We start from the raw sequence: 21,877 nt of genomic DNA, 5'->3' as shown, positions 1-21,877 counted from the left end.
TGCAGGAGAGAGGAAAGACAAAGAAAAATAGTGTGCAAGGTCTTATAAAAACTTTTGAAATTCCCCTCCTCTAGGTCAAGCCCACCCCCAGAAACACCATGCATACATTACAGAAAGGAGGGGTTGAGGGAGGAGTTGGTGGTAACCTGAGTGTCCTGTCACCTGGCTGGTTCCTCCTTTCCCCCTCCCCATGAGTCACTTCCAGGAGACAAAGGGGAGTTTGCAGTTTCCTGCCCCCAGAGGGAAGATCTGATCATTGTCCTTTGTTTCAGTCCATGCTGAATCCACTCCCATATGCAAGTTCTTTGTGATCTTGATTGTCTTCTGTCTGGGATCATCAGGGTTGGCATAGCAACTGGGCAGGGCTCCTGTGGATGTGCTGGCATGGTGAAGGGATTATGGCTGACCAGAACCAAGCCACCCCCTTTTGATAGTCCTTGTCATATGGAGTAAAATAAAAATGGAACAGTGCAAATCCAATGTATGGTTGATTTTTCTATGAATTTATAACAGAAGTGTGGCGTATGAAGTGTGTGAGTGTGTGTGAAGTTTGTACAAACAGAATGATTGGGGTGGGGGGGTTCCTGCTATAGGGCACATACACACACACCATCCCGCATCTCATTCGCTCACTCCCTCCCTGCCTTTGACTCCTTCCTCGCCCCCTTCTTCCCTCTCTTACCTTTGCTGTCTTTGACCTCCTGTTCTTCGGATGGGAAGTCGAGAGGCCCTGGGCATAGCTGTCAACCTTCCCTTTTTTTGAGGGAAATTCCCTTATTCCAGCGCCGTTTCCCGCTGCTTCCTGCTGATATCCCGTAGACTGTCCCCGGCACAGGTGAGGCTGCTGATCCCTTATTTTCAAGGCTGCTGATCCCTTATTTTCAAATCTGAAAGTTGACAGCTATGGCCCTGGGAAGCCTGTGCCAGGAAAAGCTGATGGAAGCCCTGCCAGGCCTAGTGCCACCCGTGGAAGGCCTGGTGGCTGCTGGATACCCTAGCACCCACCCCCATATAAAATTAAATAATAATCATAATAAAAATTTAAGAAATAAAAAACCAAAAAAACATTTTATATAAAATACAAAAATCTGGCCAGAGGGGCATGCTGCTCCCCCCAAAAGAGGACATGTCAGGGAAAATCCAGACACATGGCAGCCCTTTCTGACCATGTTGACTGGCGCTGATAACGGGGGCCAATCTGACTTGGGTAGGTGGGCTGGAGGAAAAATTGGTCTGAGCCTCAAGCACAAAAGTGGTGGTGGGGCATAAAATTTAGACCCTTGTAATTATATATATATATATATGGTACGTTTTGTTTTTATGCACGTTGGACCCAATTGTGACATGCTTTCTCCGCTAAAGAGCTGCAAACAAAGAGCTGTGACTTGCTGGAATGCACTCTTTTCGTGTTATCTGGTCAAGGGCTTGCCATACAATGGCGCCCAAACATCAGGGGAAACGAATAGGCAGGATTAGGCCGTGTCGGGAGCGCATCCTCTCAGACGCAGCGGGTCCTATGAACCACTCCCTCTTTTTTTTGTGGTCCCTTATTTTGTCATGCGCTGCCCGTGCTTTGTTTCCCTGGTCCTCCTTCGTGAGGGCGAGGAGCCTCTAACCCTGGCAGAGAGCCAGGCCTCCCCCACCTGCCCCGCGCTTTGCCCCCCATCTTAAGGACCACCTCTTCGCCCCCCCGGGAGGCGGGGAGGGCCCTGCTTCCCACCCCAACCACGGCTGCGCTGCGTCAGCCGCATCCTAAAGCGGATGCTCCTTTCTCCTCAGCGCGGCGCGAGGAGGAGCGCATCCTTCGGCCGCCTCTGGTGGGAAAGAGGCTTTTCGCACATGCTCAGAGGCACTCTTCAAAGGGGGGGGGGGAAACACCACTGCTTATGACGTTGCGGAGAGCGCGCGCTGCGGTTGGGTGACCCCCTGGCCCGCTCAGTTGCCCGGCCTGCTGCCTCTCGCCCTTGGAGAGATCTAGCCGCCCTCGCCCGCTCCCCTTCTCCTCCCGCGCTTCTGCCTCCCCCCCCCCCGGGATCCCGCCCGCCTCCCTCCTCTCCCTCTCCCTCAGCAGCCCGCCTCCTCCAATCGCGGCCGCCCTTACTGCCGGGTGGGCTGAGCTGCCCGCCTGCACGCCCAGCTGATCCGAGGCTCGGCCATGGTAATGTCTGCCGCTTTGTTATCCCCCCCTCCCCCGAAGATCCGGGGCGGAGGTGGGTTGGGGGGCGGAGGGGGGCGTGTGTGTGCGCGGTGGAAGCTTGCGAGGGAGAGGGAGGGCCGGAGGGGACATCCTCCACGCGCCACGTTGCCCCCCACATCTTTGGCACCCAAGGGGGAATGGTGATGGGGCTCCCCACCCGCCTCCGCCTCCTCCTTTCTTGCTCCCGCTCCGGAGCAATGAGGTGGGTGCTGGAAGGAGGCCGGGAGGAGGGTGCGCAGCCGGAGAGTGAGGCACCCTGGTTTGTGCAACTAGATGCACCATGCCAGAAAGGAAGGGGGGAAATGCAAAAGCATCCAGATCTCTCTACAGGTGCATGCAGAATTACATGAACCCCACATGTGCAAACACTCATGTGCAGATGTGGGAATAGGTGCACACATAAAGCATGTGTAGATTTTACACCGGCTTTAGCCCAGGGGATGAATTTGAAGCGAACAGTATTGTTTGGGGATTACAAGGAGAAGCTGCATTCACTTGAGATAGCAATCTTCCCAAGGCCACCCAGTAGTGAGCTTTATGACTGAGCACGAATCTGAACCAGAGTCTCCCACAGGCACCCTGTCTACTGCACCATGCCCGCTCGCTCGTCCATATCTATACTCGCACACAAACACTGTCCATGGGAGCAAGCACGCAGCAATAAATGGGATGTGTCATACATATGTGTGCACACCCTGATGTATGCCTGCAGGGATAGGTATGATCACATGCTAAAGCACATAAATGCACAAATACATGCACTGCTTAATATACATAAACATAGGGACCTTTTAACGTAAATTGCATACAAGTAATCTTTATTTGTCATGTACATCTAAGTATAGGCACATGTGGAAGGATGCATGTTTGAAGGCCCACCTGCACATAGACATTGCAGAGAAATGTATAGGTGTAGACATAAATACGTGGACACATTGACCTAGATAGTATGCATTATACATAGACACACATGCACAGGCAGATAATGTGTATATAAAATAAGTCTGTTCCACAGCCGAAGTGGGATCCAAACTGCCATTCCAGACAGTGAACTGGGCTTAGAAAATCACTTCAGTATTGGGCAGAGAGCATCAGAGTAGATTGTAAAAGCTACCCTGAGGATGGAACCAGTGTCAAGTTTGCTGATGCCAGCACAGAAGTGAAAAGGGAGTTATGTGGGAATAAGCCTTGATAGAGTGCAGTAGAATGAACTTCCATGCAAGAAGCTGAAAGAGCCCCATGGCTTCCCTGTTTAAGAGTGGGTCTTCCAGGTCACTCGTTAGGAAAAGGAGCGTAGCTTAGTTGTCGAGCCCATGCTCTCTTTGCAGAAAGTCCCTGGCTTGATGATTCCTGGCACCTCCAGGTAGGAGTGAGAGACTCCCTTGAAGAGCATTCTTCAGCCTTGCATCCCCAGATGTTGCTGGACTCCCAGCATCCCCAACAGGTTTGGCCAATGGACAGGGATTATGTGAGTTGTTACTCAGCAACATCTGGGGACCCAAGACTGAAGAACAGTAGACAAGTGCTGAGCTAGAGAGACCAATCATCTGACTTGATACGAGGCAGCTTGTTATGTTCTGATTTAGGGCAATAAATTAGGGGCTAGGGGCTATGTCCCCACACTGAGATTTCCTCTAGCTCAGTTATAGAAGAGGGCAATTCAGAATTGTCTTGTCCCTGCCTAACTCTTTCCAAATCTGGGATCTTCTTATGCTGGAGAGAATAAGGCATTGGTACCATTCATGTGTCGCTCCTGGAGAGGAGCCTGACGACGCGCTAAGTCAACCCATGCTAACCACCTGTGCTAGAAGGAAAAGTGGGTGGGAGTTCTTCAGGAGCCAACACTTTGCCCGGTCATGCTAGGCCAAAATTTGGTTTACTGTGAACGAATGAAGCCATTCTCTAGATAGGCTACCATTTCCCACCAAATGTTGTTGCTCATGCAACATTCCTTATTACTCTCCATCTCTGCTCCCAGTCATCCTCATCTCCTACATGTTCGATGTTCATCTCTATGTATGTGCCCATTAATCCAAGTTTGCTTTCCAAACCGGGCCATCCTCCACTTGTCATACAGAAAAAGGGCACCTGAAAGGATCATTAGGCTGGAGCACTTGCCTTAAGCTTATGGTGTTTATTAAAGGGATGGCAGGTTTTATGAAATTATGAATGGCGTTGGACAGAAGAAACATTTCTCTCACACATCCTGTGTCAGAACTTGGCATCACCAACAAGCAGTAGATTCAGGAGGAATAGCAAAAAGTAGTGCATTTTTCACACAGAATTGCATTAATGGATGTTCATTATTTGGTCATTTATCCCAGTTATTTACTAGTCACTTTTCAGGGTCAAGCCCTTCTTAAGGTGATGTACAAAGAGAAATTAAAACAGTAGACCATCAGGCAGAATACGAAGCATTGATTAGATACAGGCCAGTAGACACAAGAGAGAAATGGCGTGAAGTCACCAAATCTCTTAAGAAAAAGCAGTAGGGGAAAGTACAAGTTTTTAATACTTTATCGAAAGCCAGAACTTAAATGGTGAATGGTAACTGAGAGAGAGTTCCATGACTGTGGAGACACCACAGAGAAAGACCTGTCTTGTGCAGGAGGGGTTGCCCAGTGGGATGGAGCTACAACAGTAGCCTCCACACAAGTGTTTACCAAGATCAGGACCACGTGAATGGTCTAGCGGAGCCAATCCGCACACAGTCCTGAGCTTGCTGCCTCCTTTCCTCTCCCAGTAAGCACCAGTGACATTGCTGCCAAGAGGCTATTGCTGCAGCTCTGCCCCACTGGGCAAGCCACTCTGTGCTCACCAAGCAAACCAGTTTCACTGGGAACACAAACACATTAGGAATTCACTACTGCAAGCTGGGGAGATGGCCATTAGCTTGCTTGCTTTTGTTATTTATTCAGCGAGAAAAGAGCCATCAGTGGCTGATAGCCATGATAGCTAAAGTGAATTGCTATGTCCGGAGGCAGTGTACCTGCAATAAATGCAACAGGGAAAGGCAGGCATCCTTGGACTTTAGTTGTTAGCTTCCAAGGACATCTTCCAGACATCTGTTTAGGATTGTGCAGTCCCTTTCTTATTTGGGTTAGCCTGTTTTCCTGGACTGGTTCTCCTAACCAAAAGGCACACTTGAGTCTCCTGCCAGTAGCATCCCAAGCCAGTTTTTTGCCCATGTACTTCACAAAAGAATAAAGAAAGCCACTGAAGCCTATTCATTTGGGGTGAAAAGTATTTCTCATCATGTGTTGGGATCTTAAGGTTTGATTATTTGTATATTGTAACAGACTCAGCAGGGGAGATCCAGAAAAACTAGTTTGGGGGAGCAAAGGGGTGGCTAAGGCAAGGATTAGGGGAGCAACACATTAAATGCAAATTATGCTGTAACTGAAAAGAGGGGGCAAGTCATTTTGTTTTGGCTGGAGGAAGGCCAGCTAACACTTGGAGTCATTCTTGCATCTCAGACTGGCATTTTTAACCTCATAAACACTGCATGAGAAGTTAGATTACAAGAGTGTGACTTGCCAAAGGGGGATCAGTGGACCTTGCGGGCTGAGCGGAGATTTATTCCTGGGTTTGGCCCATCCAAACCCAATATATACCCCTTGCACCAGTTTTCACTTTAGCTGCCTTTGCCCTCCCCAGCAATAAACTCGCAATTACCACCACCCCATGTTTATTCTCTCCCTTCCCCTCTCTCTTTGCAGTCAGCTCCAGATTCAGGCAGTGGCCCTCCGCCTGGGCAGCCGGCCCCATTTCCTCCAGCTCCACCACCCCCACCAATTCTGCCTCCTCCCTTTGTAAGTTGTATCTCAGCTTGTATCTCAGCATGTTAAACTGCCTTCCGGTCCTTGAGCCTATGCAACGGGGTGTATGGTGTGTGTGTGTGTGTGTGTGCGCGCGCGCACACGAGTGTATAAATGTGTTATATGTGACAGGTGATGCATCTTGCTTTATCATCGCTGTGTGTGCCACCTTGGACTCCTTTGTCAGAGAAGTGTGTGTGTTTGTGTGTGGGAGAAATAAATTTAATATGAAATAAATGTGAGGATATGTTTTGAGTACAGTGGTACCTCGGGTTACATACACTTCAGGTTACGCACGCTTCAGGTTACAGACTCCGCTAACCCAGAAATAGTACCTCGGGTTAAGAACTTTGCTTCAGGAGGAGAACAGAAATCATGCTCTGGCGGTGCAGCGGGAGGCCCCATTAGCTAAAGTGGTGCTTCAGGTTAAGAACAGACCTCTGGAACGAATTAAGTATGTAACCAGAGGTACCACTGTACATGTGAAAGTGGCACGAGTGTGTGTTTGTATCTACTCTTTATATACCGGAGCAGCAAAATAATAATCGTTATAATAATAACCATATAGCACCAATAGTGTGGATGATGCTTTGCAAAGTATAAGACAGAAGTAGGGAATCTGTGGCCCTTCAGAAGTGGCTGAACTAAAACTCCAATCATTCCTGATCATTGTCAATCGTGGGCAGTGAAATGCTGTGAAAGTCTGAAAGGTCATCACAGGCTTTGCTGGAGTTCTTTCTACACGTTTCCTTTACCTGAGTCGTGGTGCGGAATTGCAGCGTGTGAAACATGGACTGGAGACCGTTGCCTGGACTTCAGTCTGCAAGTTCGCCATGTCCGCCATAGGATTTTGTAAGCTTGTATATGTGCACAATTCCCCTCCCTATCTTTTGAAGTGCAGTGCTGCTGTGGGAGGGGTTGTCCTGTGAAAATGTTGCCTTCTTATTGCCCTGATGTTGGACCCAGTTTGTTTCTACTTGACAGAGGCCCAAGTCATGCCATGGTTGCTGGCAGCTGTTTTGGATACGTGCCACTTGGAGTGTGTTCTTTCTCTTTTTCTCCTTGCTCCTAGATGCCTCATCCTGGGATCCCACCTCCGTTCCCTCCAATGGGATTGCCCCCATTGGGACCGCGCCCGCCCCCTATGCCGCCCATGCCTCCGGGCATGATGCCTCCTCCCCCAATGATCCCACCCATGCCTGGACCACCACCCCTTGGACAGGTAATGCCCCTCCCACAAAGCCTTTGTTTGCCTTTCTGACCATCTTCTTATGACTTATACCATTTTTGGGTTGTTTCCCCCAGATGCCCACAATGGTACCACCAATGCTGCCTGGGATGATAATGCCTGGGGTGCCAGGTGGGCCTGTTGCTGTCTCTGGAGGGGTGAGTATCTGGGAGGGGCATAGATCTCAGGGGGTTATAGTGAGATAAGGGTCCCCAGTTTGTGGCAAGGCTGCTGGTAGTGGCACTCACACTAGGAGTTTGGTGACATGCCTGCATATCAGTAGGATCTTGACCAGGGGCCAGCAAACCTTTTCAGCAGGGGGCCGGTCCACTGTCCCTCAGACCTTGTGGGAGGCTGACTATATTTGGGGGGGGGGGAATGAACGAATTCTTATGCCCCACAAATAACCCAGAGATGCATTTTAAATAAAAGCACACATTCCACTCATGTAAAAACATACTGATTCCCAGACCGTCCACAGGCTGGATTTAGAAGGCAATTGGGCCGGATCCGGCCCCCAGGCCTTAGTTTGCCTACCCATGATCTTGACTGTGGCCTACATTCCTGCTTGCCTCTCCCTGCCAGTAGAGGGCGAAGCAACCCCAGGGCACAAAGGGTTGCATGTGTACTGCAGTAGCCGCTGAAACTGGGTTGTTTATTACTCTGAATGTGGCATGTGGTGCTCTTGATGACGACAAAGTCAAAAAGAAAAAGGTTGGTCACACTACTGGAGAAGGGTTTCCTGCTGGCTGCTGCTGCTGCTAGGGTCACCAAGCTGTGGGTCGTGTTATCAATTCGGCCCAGGCAGATGTGGCAGTGTTTGCTGGCCTTTGATGTAGCTCAAGCATCTGGGTATGTGGATGAGTGTTGAAAGAGATAGTTGGTGCTGTTGGGCCTTACTAAATAGGCAAGAGGAGAGGCCAGTGGCCTGTTTTTCAAGAGCAAAGTTGTCATGGGAGGGGGTGACTTAGAATGCAGCAGCAGCACTTGTGCACATGAGCATGCACACACATGCTTAACTCTTCACATGCCTCCCACTTCTCTGCTCCAAATCACTTTGCCTAGCCAATTTTTTTGCAACATGTAGAGTCAGTGGCGTAGCGTGGGTTGTCAGCACCCGGGGCAAGGCAAGTAATTTGCGCCCCCTAACCCGTGGATTTTAGCACTCGAGTGTGAGCGCGCCCCCCCCCAGATGTTGCGCCCGGCCCCCCTGCACCCCCCCACGCTACGCCACTGGGGCTGGGGGCGAGCGAAGGAGCCAAGGACCCCCCCCCAAAGGCTCAGCAGGAATTTATTAAATTTATTATTTGCGGAGCCCCCGCGGGCCGAGGCAGCCGAAGCCCCCTCCCCTCGGGCGCCTCCCCGCCCCCTCCTCTCCTTGGGCTGTAGGTGGAGCTCCAGATCCGGGCTTGGTGAGCGCCTCTCCTCCTCCCGACCGGGTCCGGGGGCTTCCAGCCATGCTCCGTCCTCCCCCCCCCCCCCCGCGGCTGAGACTTGCGCTGAGAGCCGGAGCCAGCGGCGCCCCCATCCGCCGGGAGACCCTCGCCCGCCCGCCGGCTTCCTCTCGGAGGGTTTTGGGGAGCGCAGGGCGCGGCGAGGCCCCTCGGAGCTCTCCTCCCTCCTAGTCGGCAGAAGCAGCCGTCGCCTGTGGCTGGGCTGAGGGGTCGGCGTCAGGGTGCGGAGGCTGCCCGTGCCCGGCCAGGCGTCGGTGGCGGCGTCGGTGCTGCTGCAGCGGCTGCTCCTCCTGCGAGCAGTGAGTGGAGCGCAGCCGCAGCGGCGGCGGGGGGCGCGCGCGCGCTAGGGCGCAAGGCTGGCGGTGGCGGCGGGGAGCCAGGCCGAGGAAGGAACTTGCCCCTTCCCTCTGGACTCGCGCCCCCCCAGATGTTGCGCCCGGTGCGGCCGGCACCCCTGGCACCCCCCACGCTACGCCACTGTGTAGAGTGCCTTGAGGGCAAAGAGGCTCATGGATTCCCTCCAGTTACGGACAGAGCAGGTTCCAAACGCCTTGATTTAGTTCCCATTTCTCTTTTGACAGGCAGGTCCTGCAACAGACCCGTCCAGTGGTGAGTATCCCAGTGGATTTGTCCTTGAGGGAAGGGTGCATTCAGATTAGGAGCAAATCCAACAACAGAGAAACCTGCTGCTTCTCACCCTGGTCTTTCTTTGCAATGGAGTTACTGTGTCTTCTACGGCTGCATGCTGTAGCTTCTCAGTGCAGAGAGGAGCAATAACTACATCCGTTGAAATTTTGCCTGATTCGTTGCTCTCAAAGGCACAGCACCTTTAACCAGAAAACACTGGAGTCCCACCATCCAGTGCCAGTCCAGTTGAGGTGGTTGTTTATGCAAGCTTCCTTTTGCTCCCCCTTTATAGAGGAATTGAAATTGGTTCCTAGAAGCCTGAACCTCTTCAGCGCTAAGCCACTGTACCTGGTCTAATCTCTGCTCTCTTGATTTGCAGCCACGGCGACCCAAGGAGCCCCTGTGGTGAGTAACTGGCCAAGCACCAGTTTCAGAGGAAGAATTAAATGCTCAGTTGTCACTCTTTTTGTTATGGGGAGTTTAAGTGCAGCCTCCTTCAAGGTTCCACTTCCATGGTCAGCTAGTTTGCATGTTCCCAGCACTCGAAACTCCAGCTTTTATTTCTGTTGCTGGAGAAAATGTGATTCTTCCCCCAGCTGGAACAATTATTTGTGTCAATGTGAACGTTGCGTAGAGGTGTGGCTGAGGCACTGACTGGATAGTGCCTGTGGATGAGGAAGAGGCACAACTCATGGGGAGGAACCATTGCTCAGTGGCAAGCAGAAGACCCACCCTATTCCTATGACTGCCGTTTGTTTTAATTGTTTTTAATACTGTAGAAAGTGGTTTGCGGAACACCTGCCAGTGGGCATCTGCTGTGTGTGGCTTGCGCTTTGTTGCCGCCGCTTCCACCAACACCTGCCTTGCACAGTGGCATTGTAACTTCATGGGTATTTTGTCCCAGAAACCTTGTGCTCATGTTGTTGGACCTTGTTTTGAGAGACTGAAGAGCAATCTGCTCTGGCACTTTTCCTCTAGTGCTGGATCTTCTGGATTTGTGCAAAAGCAAATCCCCAAATAGAAGTTGGGAAACAAGAAACAAAACTGGAGGGTTTTTTGGCCCTGGGAGGGGAGGGAGTTTGTGTGTGTATATGATGGTTGAGCTCCTGATTCAGATGAGGAACCTTGGGGAAGGGTCTCTTGCAGCTGCAAGGGGTATTTTGTTGATGATATAGAATGGAGAAGGAAAATCAAGTGTGGTTGCTTATATTTGTAAGCAAAGTACAGTGTGTCAGCTTATTTTTCATTTCCCTGTTTTGTATAATTTATTCTGGTTGTTATGGGAAGCGGTAAAGAAACTTAAGGTAGAGGGACCCCTGACTGTTAGGTCCAGTCGTGACTGACTCTGGGGTTGCAGCGCTCATCTCGCTTTACTGGCCGAGGGAGCCGCTGTACAGCTTCTGGGTCATGTAGCCAGCATGACAAAGCCGCTTCTGGCGAACCAGAGCAGCGCACAGAAACGGCGTTTAGTACCTATTTATCTACTTGCACTTTGACGTGCTTTCGAACTGCTAGGTTGGCAGGAGCAGGGACCGAGCAATGGGAGCTCACCCCGTCGAGAGGATTCGAACCGCCAACCTTCTGATTGGCAAGCCCTAGGCTCTGTGGTTTAGACCACAGCACCACCATCCTATAAAACTAAACATGAAACTAAACTGGGCGCTAAAACCTCCCAACTACTTAACTATAGGAAATTTGTTACTAGACAGCCTTTCCCACAACCCTGATACTTAGGAGATTTTCTCGTGGTGTTGCTTACATGGTTTGAACCCTATCTTCATAGTTACAGGCGCTAGAAATTTGCTCTTTTTTTTTTACTACTTATTTATTGAAAATGGAAGCTAATATTCTCAGAATACTGGATTTAAATTTTTTGCTCAGTTCCAGTTTCTGTTTTGAGATGGTGTGATTGTAAGGTATCCATGCAAGATAAACCTGCCGCAAAGTGTCCCATTTTCTCCTCCTCCTCTTTTTCCTCAGAAGCCTTCATGGACTGAACATCGGGCTCCGGATGGGCGAGTTTATTACTACAATTCCGAAACCAAACAGTCAAGCTGGGAAAAGCCGGACGAGCTGAAGTCCAAGGCAGAAGTGAGAGCCCTAGTTAGCCTTGCATTCCAAACATAGATACCTTACTCTTTGTTGAGTTATCTTGAATGCTGAGGAGTGGAGGCCAGCAGACCAGAGATAGGAGCTAAGGGACAAAGGGAGGGGGGGGGATCCTGTGAGCTTATTCAGAAGCAGCCCTAAGAAAAAGCACATCTGGGTTCTCGGAATCAAATCCCACAAGGAATGGTTGAAATTGCTGGGTATGTTTTGCCTGGAGAAGATGAAGAGGAGACATGATAGCAGGTCGCCAGATATCTGAAGGGCTGTACGAAAGAACATGAGAATAGGCCTGCTGGGTCAGGCCAGTAGTCCACCAAGTCCAATATCCTGTTCCCACAGCGGCCAGCAAGGTGCCTGTGGGAAACCTGCAAACGGGACCTGAGAACAGGCACACTCTGCCCACCTGCAACTGGTATTCAGAGGCTTGGTTCTCACTACAGCAGTATCCCCAGCGTTCTGTCCCATGGGGGCAATGGCAACCATTTGCAAATTCCGGGGAAAGTAAAAATAAATAAATAGGGGGGTGCATCTGGGGACACCACTGCAGCCAAGGTGAAGCTTGTTCCTGTCTTGTGCCCCAATTACTGACGCCCTGCCTGCTCTCATCTGCATAGCCCCATCCTGCATTTTGTCTCTTGGTCACTCTGGACTGTGGCAGTGTGTTGGGCGTTGGCTTCTTCACATACACGCAAATATACAGATGGTCCTTTTGACTCTGTCTTTTAAAAAGGGGGTGGTGGTGGAAGGTTTTTTTGTTTTGTTTTGTTTTGTTTAAATATTTTTATTAGAAATTTCAACATAACAATTTATCCAAAACATGTCATCATCATCATCCCCCCTATTTTTCCCTCCCCAAGAGAAAAGCCCACCCTCCCCCGGACTTCCCTCAGCTCCTCTCTCTGTTTTTTCAGCACATGTTATTCTCTGCATATTATTAAATTGTAAAGATCCTTCATTTATCTGTCCATATGTTATCAGTGTGGTGGAAGGTTTTTGTGAGGGAACTGTGTCACCACCACCAGACCTCTTCCATTTTAGGAAGAGCGCAGGCAGCTCCTAAGGTGTCCTTTCTCTCCCTCTTCAGCTCCTGTTGTCACGCTGCCCCTGGCGTGAGTACCGCTCGGAGACCGGGAAACCTTATTACTACAACACTCAGAGCAAGGAGTCCCGCTGGACCCGTCCCCGTGACCTTGATGACATTGAAGGTGAGGGTCTGGGCCGCCAGAAGGTGATTAGGCCGGGGCTGGGCCCTGCCTTTCCTCAAGCGTCACCATGGTAACCACCCCCTGCCTTTTGTTTCCTCAGCACTGATCAAAGAAGAGGAAGAAGAAGCAGAGTAAGTCCCTGTGGAGGAGCTTCGCATGAGGAAGGGCTTCTCCTCCGGCCAGCTTAACAGTCTGGCATCGGGTCCAGAATTCAGCATCCAAAAAACTAACTTTCTTGTGTTGAAGTTGCTTTTAGAGAGAGCAAGGGGTAAGGGAAGCTGTTGGGACTCCAAATCCCATCATTCCTGACCACTGGCCCTGCTGGCTGGGGTTGATGGGATTTGGAGGCCAGCAACACTTGGAGGGTCACAGCCCTTATGGCCAGTGCAAGAAGCTTGAAAACATCCATTCCACCTCCAGAAGAGGCTCGGGCAAGATTCACAGAGATTGAGACTTCCAAGGCTCCCACAGGCCCTATTTTATGGTGTGCTAGCTTTGTTCAGCATCTCTCTCTTTCCCCTGTGTCTAGCCCTTGCCAAGGAGAGAAAAGATCTCTTTGGCGGGTGGCAGAATTATTTATTTGGCTATTTATTTATTTAGATCACTAGCAGATAAAAATTATTACCGACCCCTAGCTAGTGATTTATTTCTTTAGAGCATTAGTGCCCTGCCCTTCAGCTCCCGGAACGGCTTACATACAGCCAATGCAGAAAAGGTCTCATGTGGTCACCCTCTGAACCTCTCATGGGAGAAGGCACATGAGTACCGTATTTTTGGCCCTATAGGACGCACTTTTTCCCCTCCAAAAATGAAGGGGAAATGTGTGTGCGTCCTATGGGGCGAATGCAGGCTTTCGCTGAAGCCTGAAGAGCAAGAGGGGTCGGTGCGCACCGACCCCTCTCGCTCTCCAGGCTTCAGGAAGCTCTGCGCAACCTTCGGGAGCCCGGTGCGAAACCGCGCCAAGCTCCCGAGGGCTGCGCGGAGCTGCCTGCACTGCCGAGCTCGGTGCAGCTCCGCGCAACCCTCCGGAGCCTGGCGCGAAGCTGCGTCGGGCTCCCAAGGGTTACGCAGAGCTGCCTGCATTCCGAAGCCTGTGGTGCGCTGCAGAGCACGCCCGGGCTTCGCGCAGCTCTCCGCAAGCCTGGGGAGACCGGCGCGGCTCCCTAGGCTTGCGGATAGCAGGCTGTTCTGGGGTCGGGGGAAGCTCGGGTTTCCCCCGCGCCAGCCCCGTGCCTGGGGGGGGGAGGGGATAAATTTTTTTTCTTTATTCCCCCCCCCCCCAAAAAAAACTAGGTGCGTCCTATGGGGCGGTGCGTCCTATGGGGCGAAAAATACGGTAAGTGCCTCAGAGAATGATCACAGGATCCGGGTTGGTTTATATGGGGAAAGGCGGTCCTTGAGGTATTGCAATCCTGAGCCATTTAAGGCTTTCTAGGTCAAAAGCAGCACTTTGCATTGGGCACGGAAACTAATTGGCAGCCAGTGCAGTTGGGTCAGAACTGCTCAAACAGTCTTGCCCTGCTGAGCAACCTGTCCGCTGAATTCTGCACCAGCTGAAGTTTCCAAACTGAAGGCAGCCCCATGTATAACCAGAGCATAGGAGACAGAAGTTAGGTTGTCCCTGTCCGGATAGGGGCGTAGCTGGGCCACCAGCCAAAGCTGATGGAAGGCACTCCTTGCCACCAAGGGCATCTGAGCTTCAAGGGACAGCAAAGGATCCAGAATACCACCAAGCTATGAATAATAATAATAATAATAATAATAATAATAATAATAATAATAATTTATTTGTACCCTGCCCATCTGGCTGGGTTTCCCCAGCCACTCTGGGCGGCTTCCACAGAGACCAAAAATGCACTAAAATGTCATACATTAAAAACTTCCCTGAACAGGGCTGCCTTAAGATGTCTTCTGAATGTTAGGTAGTTGTTTATCGCTTTGACATCTGATGGGAGGGCGTTCCACAGGGCGGGCGCCACCACCGAGAAGGTCCTCTGCCTGGTTCCCTGTAGCTTTGCTTCTCGCAATGAGGGAACCGCCAGAAGGCCCTCGGCGCTGGACTTCAGCGTCCGGGCAGAACGGTGGGGGTGGAGATGCTCCTTCAGGCATACTGGGCCAAGGCCATTTAGGGCTTTAAAGGTCAACACCAACATGAATGGTGCCAGTTTCTTGTGTGTGTGTTCTGGCGCACAGCGTTCCAAAGCCTGATCTTGTCCCCTTCCTTAGGAGGCAACAGCAGCCTCAGCAACCAGAGGCGCCACTGTCAGGCCCTGACAGCCCCACCCCATCCTCCGCAGCCACATCAGACACAGAAGGCACCGGGGGCATCGAAGGACAGGAAACGCCAGGCACCGAGGGCGGGCCGACTGCAGCTGAGGAGGAGATCGCAAGCAGGTGGCATGAGGGGCGGGGGACAGAGAGGGTGTGGGATTAAGGCCTCCTTGGGTTTTGGGGGGGACGACGACTCCAACTGCCATCAGCTTCAGCCAGCATGGCCGATGGCCAAGGATGATGGGACTTGTGGTCCACAGCACATAGACGGCTACAGGCTCCCCCATCCAGGCTTGGCTTTCAAACTGGGGGTTTGTGGAGTCCCCCCCCCCCGCTTGGGGAATTGGAAAGGGAACACCAAGCGGGGGATGATTATGGAAGTGGTATTCTATTCCTGCAAAATAAGCCACAGCTTCCCCTCTACACACACTATTGCAGGAGGTCATAGAGCTCTGGAGTGTGTCATTTTGCATTGTGTTTAGCGCAGGAGGTGTGGGCTGGTTGTTGATGTTTTTCCCCGTAGGAGGCATATAACAGCCTAGTACACGAAAGAGAAAAGGTTTAGTGTGGCCCTGTCCCTGATGTGCTGGATTCGTACAAACAGGGGGGTTTTATTTTCTTATTGGGGTGCATTAAGAAAAACAACAACATGACATGCCCACCGGCTGCCTGAAGTGGTACAGGCTAGAATTCTAGCGCCCGCTTCTTTTGCTCCGTGGAGGGAGGGGCTAGAGAGTTCCTGCCCTTCAGGGATGCTGAAGCTTCCACCCTTTGGCGAGAGGTTGGGATGGGTGTGTGTGTGGCGGGAGTAAAGGAAAGGAAGTAGAACTCCTGCTGCAACCATCTTTAATATCCATTCACCCCCGTCCACAAAGCCTTATGTGTGGAAGTTGGGGGTGTCTGTACCTCCGTTATGGCTGGATTACTGCATCCAGTATCAGAGGTGTGGAATGCATCTGTGTACCCTGGGACTCAGAAGTATTGCGCTTAGGTCCTCCTTGTGAGTTGCCCACAGGTATCTGGCTGGCCATTGTGAGAAGGGAAGACCCGAATTCATTTGAGAAACCCTGGACTGAGCGCTGGCATGCCCATTACTCCATCTGATACCTTTGGGGGTTTGTTTGTTTCCTGGGCCAGTTGTGATCCTGTCCGGAGAGACGAGGAAGACCGTGGCCCTGGCAATGCCTGGAGCAACAAGGAAGAAGCCAAACAAGCTTTTAAGGAGCTGCTCAAGGACAAGGTACTGATAGAGGCAGGTGGTGGGCTGGAGGACTAGAGATTCCCTCCTAGGAACGAGCAAACACGTAGCTTGGATTGGCGCAGTCCAGGCAAAAACTTGACTACGATTGTGTAAACTGGTCCTGAGATGAGGGGTGAAGTGGGTGGGGCCAGTCAAGCTGGAATGGGAAGGTGGTGGTGCCATTTTGGCTGAAACGCTGCTGCTCTCTGGCTCCAGGGTGTCCCAGCAAGTGCGTCGTGGGAGCAGGCCATGAAGCTCATTAGCACCGACCCGCGGTTCAGGTACAGTCTGAAACGAACACCCCTTCCTTCCCCACAATGTGGCTGCAGCCCTCAGCCTGCTTCACTGCACAGTTCGAAATCCTGACTGTTGCAGGAAGGAGAAAAAGCCCAGCTAGTCTTAGACTTTGCCTGGCCCAGAGTGTTGTGTGGCTGGGAATTCCCTAGCACTCCTGCCCCCTCTCCCCCCGCCCCCCATTCTCCCTCACCCCTTGTCACGGATGGGTGCCGTCTCCGGAGAGCAACCCTCGATGACCCTCTTGCCTTGTGCCCCAGCTCTTTGCCCAAGCTGAGCGAGAAGAAGCAGGCTTTCAATGCTTACAAGGCTCAGCGGGACAAGGAGGAGAAGGAAGAGGCCCGGCTCCGGGCCAAGGAAGCCAAAGAGGAGCTGCAGCGCTTCCTGGAGCAGCACAGCAAGATGAGCTCCATCACCCGCTACAGGTAGAGGGTGCCAAAGTTGCAGAGGGGTTTCTTGCAGAGGGGCAGGATCCCAGTGCGGTAGTTCTCTTTGAGTAGGGGGCACTTTCAGGCTCTTCAAGGAGGGAGCAAGGGCACCTGCAGGTTTCTTCCTGGCTCTTCCCACCCTGTTCTGAGTCTGATTTGATTGGCCCTTGACAGAGGAGGTGTCACTCCTTGTCTGCCCAGTGGGCAGCGTCAAGTGCAAGTCATCATGTTCCAGGCTCCATGTTGGGGTCTGGCAGGAGCCATCAATCAAGCTTAGACCAGGAGGGTGGGATCATTCTTCAGCTCAGAGTCCTCATTGGTGAAACTGAGGGGGCTTGAACTGGAAATGCCAAATAATCTGGAGTTTGAATTTCAGAGCAGAAGTAGCTTCTGGTTGCTGTTGACCAGGCAAGAGAGAAGGCCCCTGCTGCCTACTATTGATATTAAGCCTGGCCAATCATGATGGCCATTGTTGCATGCCTCTGCTCCCCCTGGTACCTGAAGAAGAAGCACATACCTTCTGTGGCAGATCAGGGGGCATAAGTCCCAGCTCCAGCCTGCAAGATTCCTCTTTCAAGCTCCAGAGTTTCTGTTAGCCCTGCTTTTTCCAACAGTTCCAGTAGAAGTGTTCACATGTTGCAGTCAGAGAGCTGAGCTGTACACTCGTACCCTTATTTGCACCTGACGTGCAGCAAGCGTACAGCCTGTGTACCTCTGTACACAACTAGCTGAGCTGAACAAATCAGCAAGTGCACACCCTTTCACACGAACACATGTACCTGTGCTCCATGTAATGTGGGAATAAGCTTCCTGGCACTAGTTAAAAAGAGAGAGAAGAATCGAGCTTGGTGCTCCTGGCTGTGGCAGAGGGCTTCTGTGTGCATGCGCCCCCTTGACCACACTGCAGCAGCATCACCCCCCTGCTGCTTGCTTCCGTTCTTTTCCTGTCACCCCAGGAAAGCTGAGCAGATGTTTGGGGAGCTGGAAGTGTGGGCTGTGGTGCCAGAGCGTGACCGCAAGGAGATCTACGATGATGTTCTCTTCTTCCTGGCCAAAAAGGAGAAGGTAAAACAAGGAGTGTGAGCAAAGGAGGACAGAGGTGGTTGATTGTTTGCATAGAATCCAGGCGTTCCATCTCCCAGAATCCCCTCCCTGCCCATCACCTCCCCAGTCCTCATAATGGAGAAGGCTCCCGGAGCTTGGGGGCAGGAAGCCATGTGCCCTGCTGGGGTGGGTTCCGCCCCCCAATGCTGTCCTCTGCCCCCCACCCAGGAGCATGCCAAGCAGCTGCGCAAGAGGAACATCCAGGCTCTGAAGAGCATCTTGGACAGCATGAGCCGCGTCAGCTTCCAGACCACCTGGTCCGAAGCCCAGCAGTACCTCATGGACAACCCCAGCTTTGCCGAGGATGAAGACCTGCAAAGTGAGGCGCCTTCCACCTTCCTAGTCCTTCTCTCTTTCCCCGCACAAAGCCCCCTAGGCGAACGCACACCCTTCCCAGGTGGAAGTTCCAGAATCACAGGGGCTCCTATGCGGCTCTGTGCGCAGGACAGAAATGTCACACCAGTCAGAAAAAGACTCACTAATGGGGTGGGGTGGAGCCCTTCAGTTTGCAAATGGGAAAAGCTCAGACACCTATCAATATCCAAATCTATATGTTGTCAATAAATAAAATAAAGGGAGACCCTGAGGGCCTGAAATCCTAAATACAGAATACTGTGATTAACCCCTTGAAATAAATGTACTCTGTTGGCATGGGCAGTTTGGCTGTGACCTGTTTTGAGTTTGCTGTGCTTTCCAGAAGTCCTGAAAGCTTTGGTTCTAGGGCTATAAGGTGTAGAAGCAGTGCTCAGATGTCATGGCCTTTGGCTCTCCTTGCTGCTGCCACCCCCACCCCGCCCCTCCAGCACCACATGCCTCTCCCCCCCCGATCCCCCCCTCCCCAGCCAGAGATGATAGACTCCCCTCCCTGTTTCCCTGTGCTGTAGCCTGCCCCACCTTGCTGGCCCAGAGTGATGCACCCCCTTGCCCAGCTGAGCTCGGGCCCCTCCCACCTCTTTCAGACATGGACAAGGAGGACGCCTTGATCTGCTTTGAGGAGCACATCCGGACCCTGGAAAGAGAGGAGGAGGAGGAGCGTGAGCGCGGCCGGCTGCGGGAGAGGCGCCAGCAGCGCAAGAACAGGGAAGCCTTCCAGGTAGCTGCAGCTTTGGGGGGGGCACGATCAGTGGGGGGAACCCAGAGCCTCTGTTTGGGAAGTGGGAGGCAGCCTTGCGGAAGGGCAGAGCCCATGGTTTGGTTGCAGAAGGTCCCCGTTCAGTCCCTGCCTGGGGTTGGGAGGGACGTCTGCCTAACACCCCAGAGAGTTGCTGCCAGTCCGAGTAGGCAACGACCAGGCTAGATGGACCAAGGGCTTGATGGGAACGAGGGAGGTTCATACACTCTCTCTTGTAGCCGCATTTGTAATCATCTGCTGCTTTAAAAAAAGGTAAAGGGACCCCTGACCATTAGATCCAGTCGTGACCGACTCTGGGGTTGCGGCGCTCATCTCGCTTTATTGGCCGAGGTAGCTGGCGTACAGCTTCCAGGTCATGTGGCCAGCATGACTAAGCCGCTTCTGGCGAACCAGAGCAGCGCACGGAAACACCGTTTACCTTCCCGCCGGAGTGGTACCTATTTATCTACGTGCACTTTGAGGTGCTTTTGAACTGCTAGGTTGGCAGGAGCAGGGACCGAGCAACAGGAGCTCACCCCGTCGTGGGGATTCGAACTGCCAACCTTCTGATCGACAAGCCCTAGGCTCTGTGGTTTAACCCACAGCGCCACCCGCGTCCCTTTATGTCCCTGCAATTATCTTGAGGATAAAGGAATTGTTAAGATGGTTCGGCAACAGAGCAAAGGCAGAGCCTATTTTGCATGCTCTTGACACAGACAGTGTTTGCTTTGACCTGAAAAGTATTCCTGATTTCCTAGGAAACGTTTGGAGAAGAGGCCTTAAAAAAAACCCAGCCCCTCCCAGTATGAGCTGTGTTTGGGCTGCCTAGGGGGAACGTGGGGTTTGGGGGCCTGCTTTGGAGCACACGGGCCGCCCCGCCCCCGACAGGGCCTGTAAATGGGGGAGGGGCTGACTCCCCGATCTCTCTCGCTCTATCGTAGAATAACCAGGCTGCTTCTTGCTCAGGCCTTCTTGGACGAGCTGCACGAGAGCGGGCGCCTGCACTCCATGTCCACTTGGATGGAGCTGTACCCCTCCCTCAGCACCGACAGACGCTTTGCCAACATGTTGGGCCAGCCTGGTAAGCAGACGATGGACAGGAGCCCCTGCCCCCACCCCCTTCCCCCTAGTGACCCTCATCCAAAGGGGAGGTGCCTGGGATGTATTGAAAGAGAGAGCAGAACGCCCAACACAGTGCAGTAGGTGTGAGCACCAGCTGAGGCACACAAAAAGGTTCCACAGGAGTGGGTGAATTTCTACATTGGGTTGTGCTCCTGGTAGTGATTTAGTTGAGCCGATGTGAGAAGATGGGCGTTCCAGCTAACCAATGGGAAGATAAAGCTGTCGACCGCGGAACGTTCGTAGTCCAACTTCTGTGAAGAGTGGTATTTGTCAGTGCGGCTGGGGTTTAAAAGCACCACAAAAACAAAGAGAGAAAGCAACTCCCCACCCGCAAGGAATTGCCCCTGAAGAAGGAAGGAACCCTTTCCAAAATGCATGGGGCATCAGTAAAAATGGTTGCTTCCAGAGACAGACCATTGTCTTCTCTCTTGTTCTTATGGTGGTCAACATGGCTTGTTTCAGGGGATTAAAAGGCACTCTTCTGCTAATGAAAAGTGCTCAGTGGAGGAAAAGGATGGTTGGAGGGTTTGGGGAGCTTCCATTCCTAGGTTCTGTCCCCTTTTTTTTTTAGTTTAGTTTTCAGAGGGTATAACTCAGAGGTAGGAGAACATGCTTAGCCTGTTGAAGATCCCAGAGTCAACCTTCATCATTTCCAATTAGTGAATCCAAGCCCTCAGATTTTTAATTGGAAACATCAAGGATTGAACCTTGGATCTTCAGCATGAAGATTGATGCTTGAAGCCCTTGAACCAGAGTTAGCAGCTCTGAGCTGGGGACGCCCATTGGCTTCATTCAAGTTTTTAAGGCAACTTACCTTATCTCAGTGTTTTTCAGACTCCCTGTCTTTTGGGGGGATACATTTTCAGCATGGATTTTTCTGCCGTTGCATCTCTGTACATTGAACAGGATTCTGGAGAATGTTTTTAACACAGAGGGTGAAGAAGCTGTGGACTTCAGCTCCCATCAGCTCTAGCCAAAATGGCCCCGATGGTCAGGGATGATGGGAATTGTAGTCCAGCAGTATCTTGAGGAGCCACACCTGCCTCACCCATGTTCTAGGGTCTTCCATTGATACAGGTTTCTTCACTTTCACCTTGCCTCAACTGAGAGGGAGCCACACTTTCTGTTCTTCTGTTGTTGCAGATTACTGGGCGAGGTTGGGGACTGGTAGCGGTCTACCAGGGATTGTTGTCTGCCATTTACTGGGCCGCTGATAAACTTCTAAGGAATCCCGGGGCAGTTCGAAAGCCACTGTCTTAAAAAACTTCCTTCTTGCAGGCATGAATAACGGGATGTGTTCTTCTCCCCTTCCACAGGCTCCACCCCACTGGACCTGTTCAAGTTCTACGTGGAAGACCTGAAGGCCCGCTTCCATGATGAAAAGAAGATTATCAAGGACATTCTGAAGGTGTGGCCATAGTGTGCGTTGGAGGGACATGGAGAGAATGAAACACCTAAGTTCTTCCTGGTCTCCCTCTCCTGAATCCCAACCTTGCTTCTCTCCATGATCCCAGAGCTGGCTGCACCTTCTCCCTGTGTGCAATCACGGTTCTTCTTCCAGAAGCTTCTTCTCTTGGCAATGAATCCATGGTGTCATTTGAAACGTTATTCCTTCACAAGCAGAAAATCTGCCATGTTTTCATAACTGTGTCAATTTCACTGTGAAGAG

At 51.8% G+C, this 21,877-nt stretch overlaps 1 protein-coding gene across 7 annotated transcripts in view; it reads left to right on the top strand.

Moving 5' to 3' along the window:
* The window catches only part of PRPF40B (pre-mRNA processing factor 40B), a 47,592-nt gene that overhangs the window by 14,356 nt on the left and 11,359 nt on the right, over window positions 1–21,877 (top strand). For 5 of the 7 annotated variants that reach the window (XM_028721411.2, XM_028721417.2, XM_028721415.2 and 2 more), the window contains exons 1-18: window positions 2,016–2,158; window positions 5,917–6,009; window positions 7,088–7,237; window positions 7,321–7,401; window positions 9,279–9,306; window positions 9,704–9,729; window positions 11,305–11,415; window positions 12,518–12,638; window positions 12,739–12,769; window positions 14,865–15,032; window positions 16,047–16,149; window positions 16,366–16,430; window positions 16,704–16,868; window positions 17,828–17,936; window positions 18,144–18,294; window positions 18,860–19,068; window positions 20,053–20,167; window positions 21,525–21,616. In XM_028721411.2, coding sequence (XP_028577244.2) covers window positions 2,156–2,158; window positions 5,917–6,009; window positions 7,088–7,237; window positions 7,321–7,401; window positions 9,279–9,306; window positions 9,704–9,729; window positions 11,305–11,415; window positions 12,518–12,638; window positions 12,739–12,769; window positions 14,865–15,032; window positions 16,047–16,149; window positions 16,366–16,430; window positions 16,704–16,868; window positions 17,828–17,936; window positions 18,144–18,294; window positions 18,860–19,068; window positions 20,053–20,167; window positions 21,525–21,616 — 1,821 coding nt within the window. In that variant the 5' untranslated portion in view covers window positions 2,016–2,155. Of the gene's footprint in view, window positions 1–2,015; window positions 2,159–5,916; window positions 6,010–7,087; window positions 7,238–7,320; window positions 7,402–9,278; window positions 9,307–9,703; window positions 9,730–11,304; window positions 11,416–12,517; window positions 12,639–12,738; window positions 12,770–14,864; window positions 15,033–16,046; window positions 16,150–16,365; window positions 16,431–16,703; window positions 16,869–17,827; window positions 17,937–18,143; window positions 18,295–18,859; window positions 19,069–20,052; window positions 20,168–21,524; window positions 21,617–21,877 lie in introns of those variants that run through there. The other 2 variants (XM_028721414.2, XM_077923805.1) reach the window with 2 other exon arrangements.

The sequence above is a fragment of the Podarcis muralis genome, chromosome 2 (assembly GCF_964188315.1).
Source record: "Podarcis muralis chromosome 2, rPodMur119.hap1.1, whole genome shotgun sequence".
Taxonomy (NCBI): domain Eukaryota; kingdom Metazoa; phylum Chordata; class Lepidosauria; order Squamata; family Lacertidae; genus Podarcis; species Podarcis muralis.
This window is presented reverse-complemented; position numbering and strand designations above follow the sequence as displayed.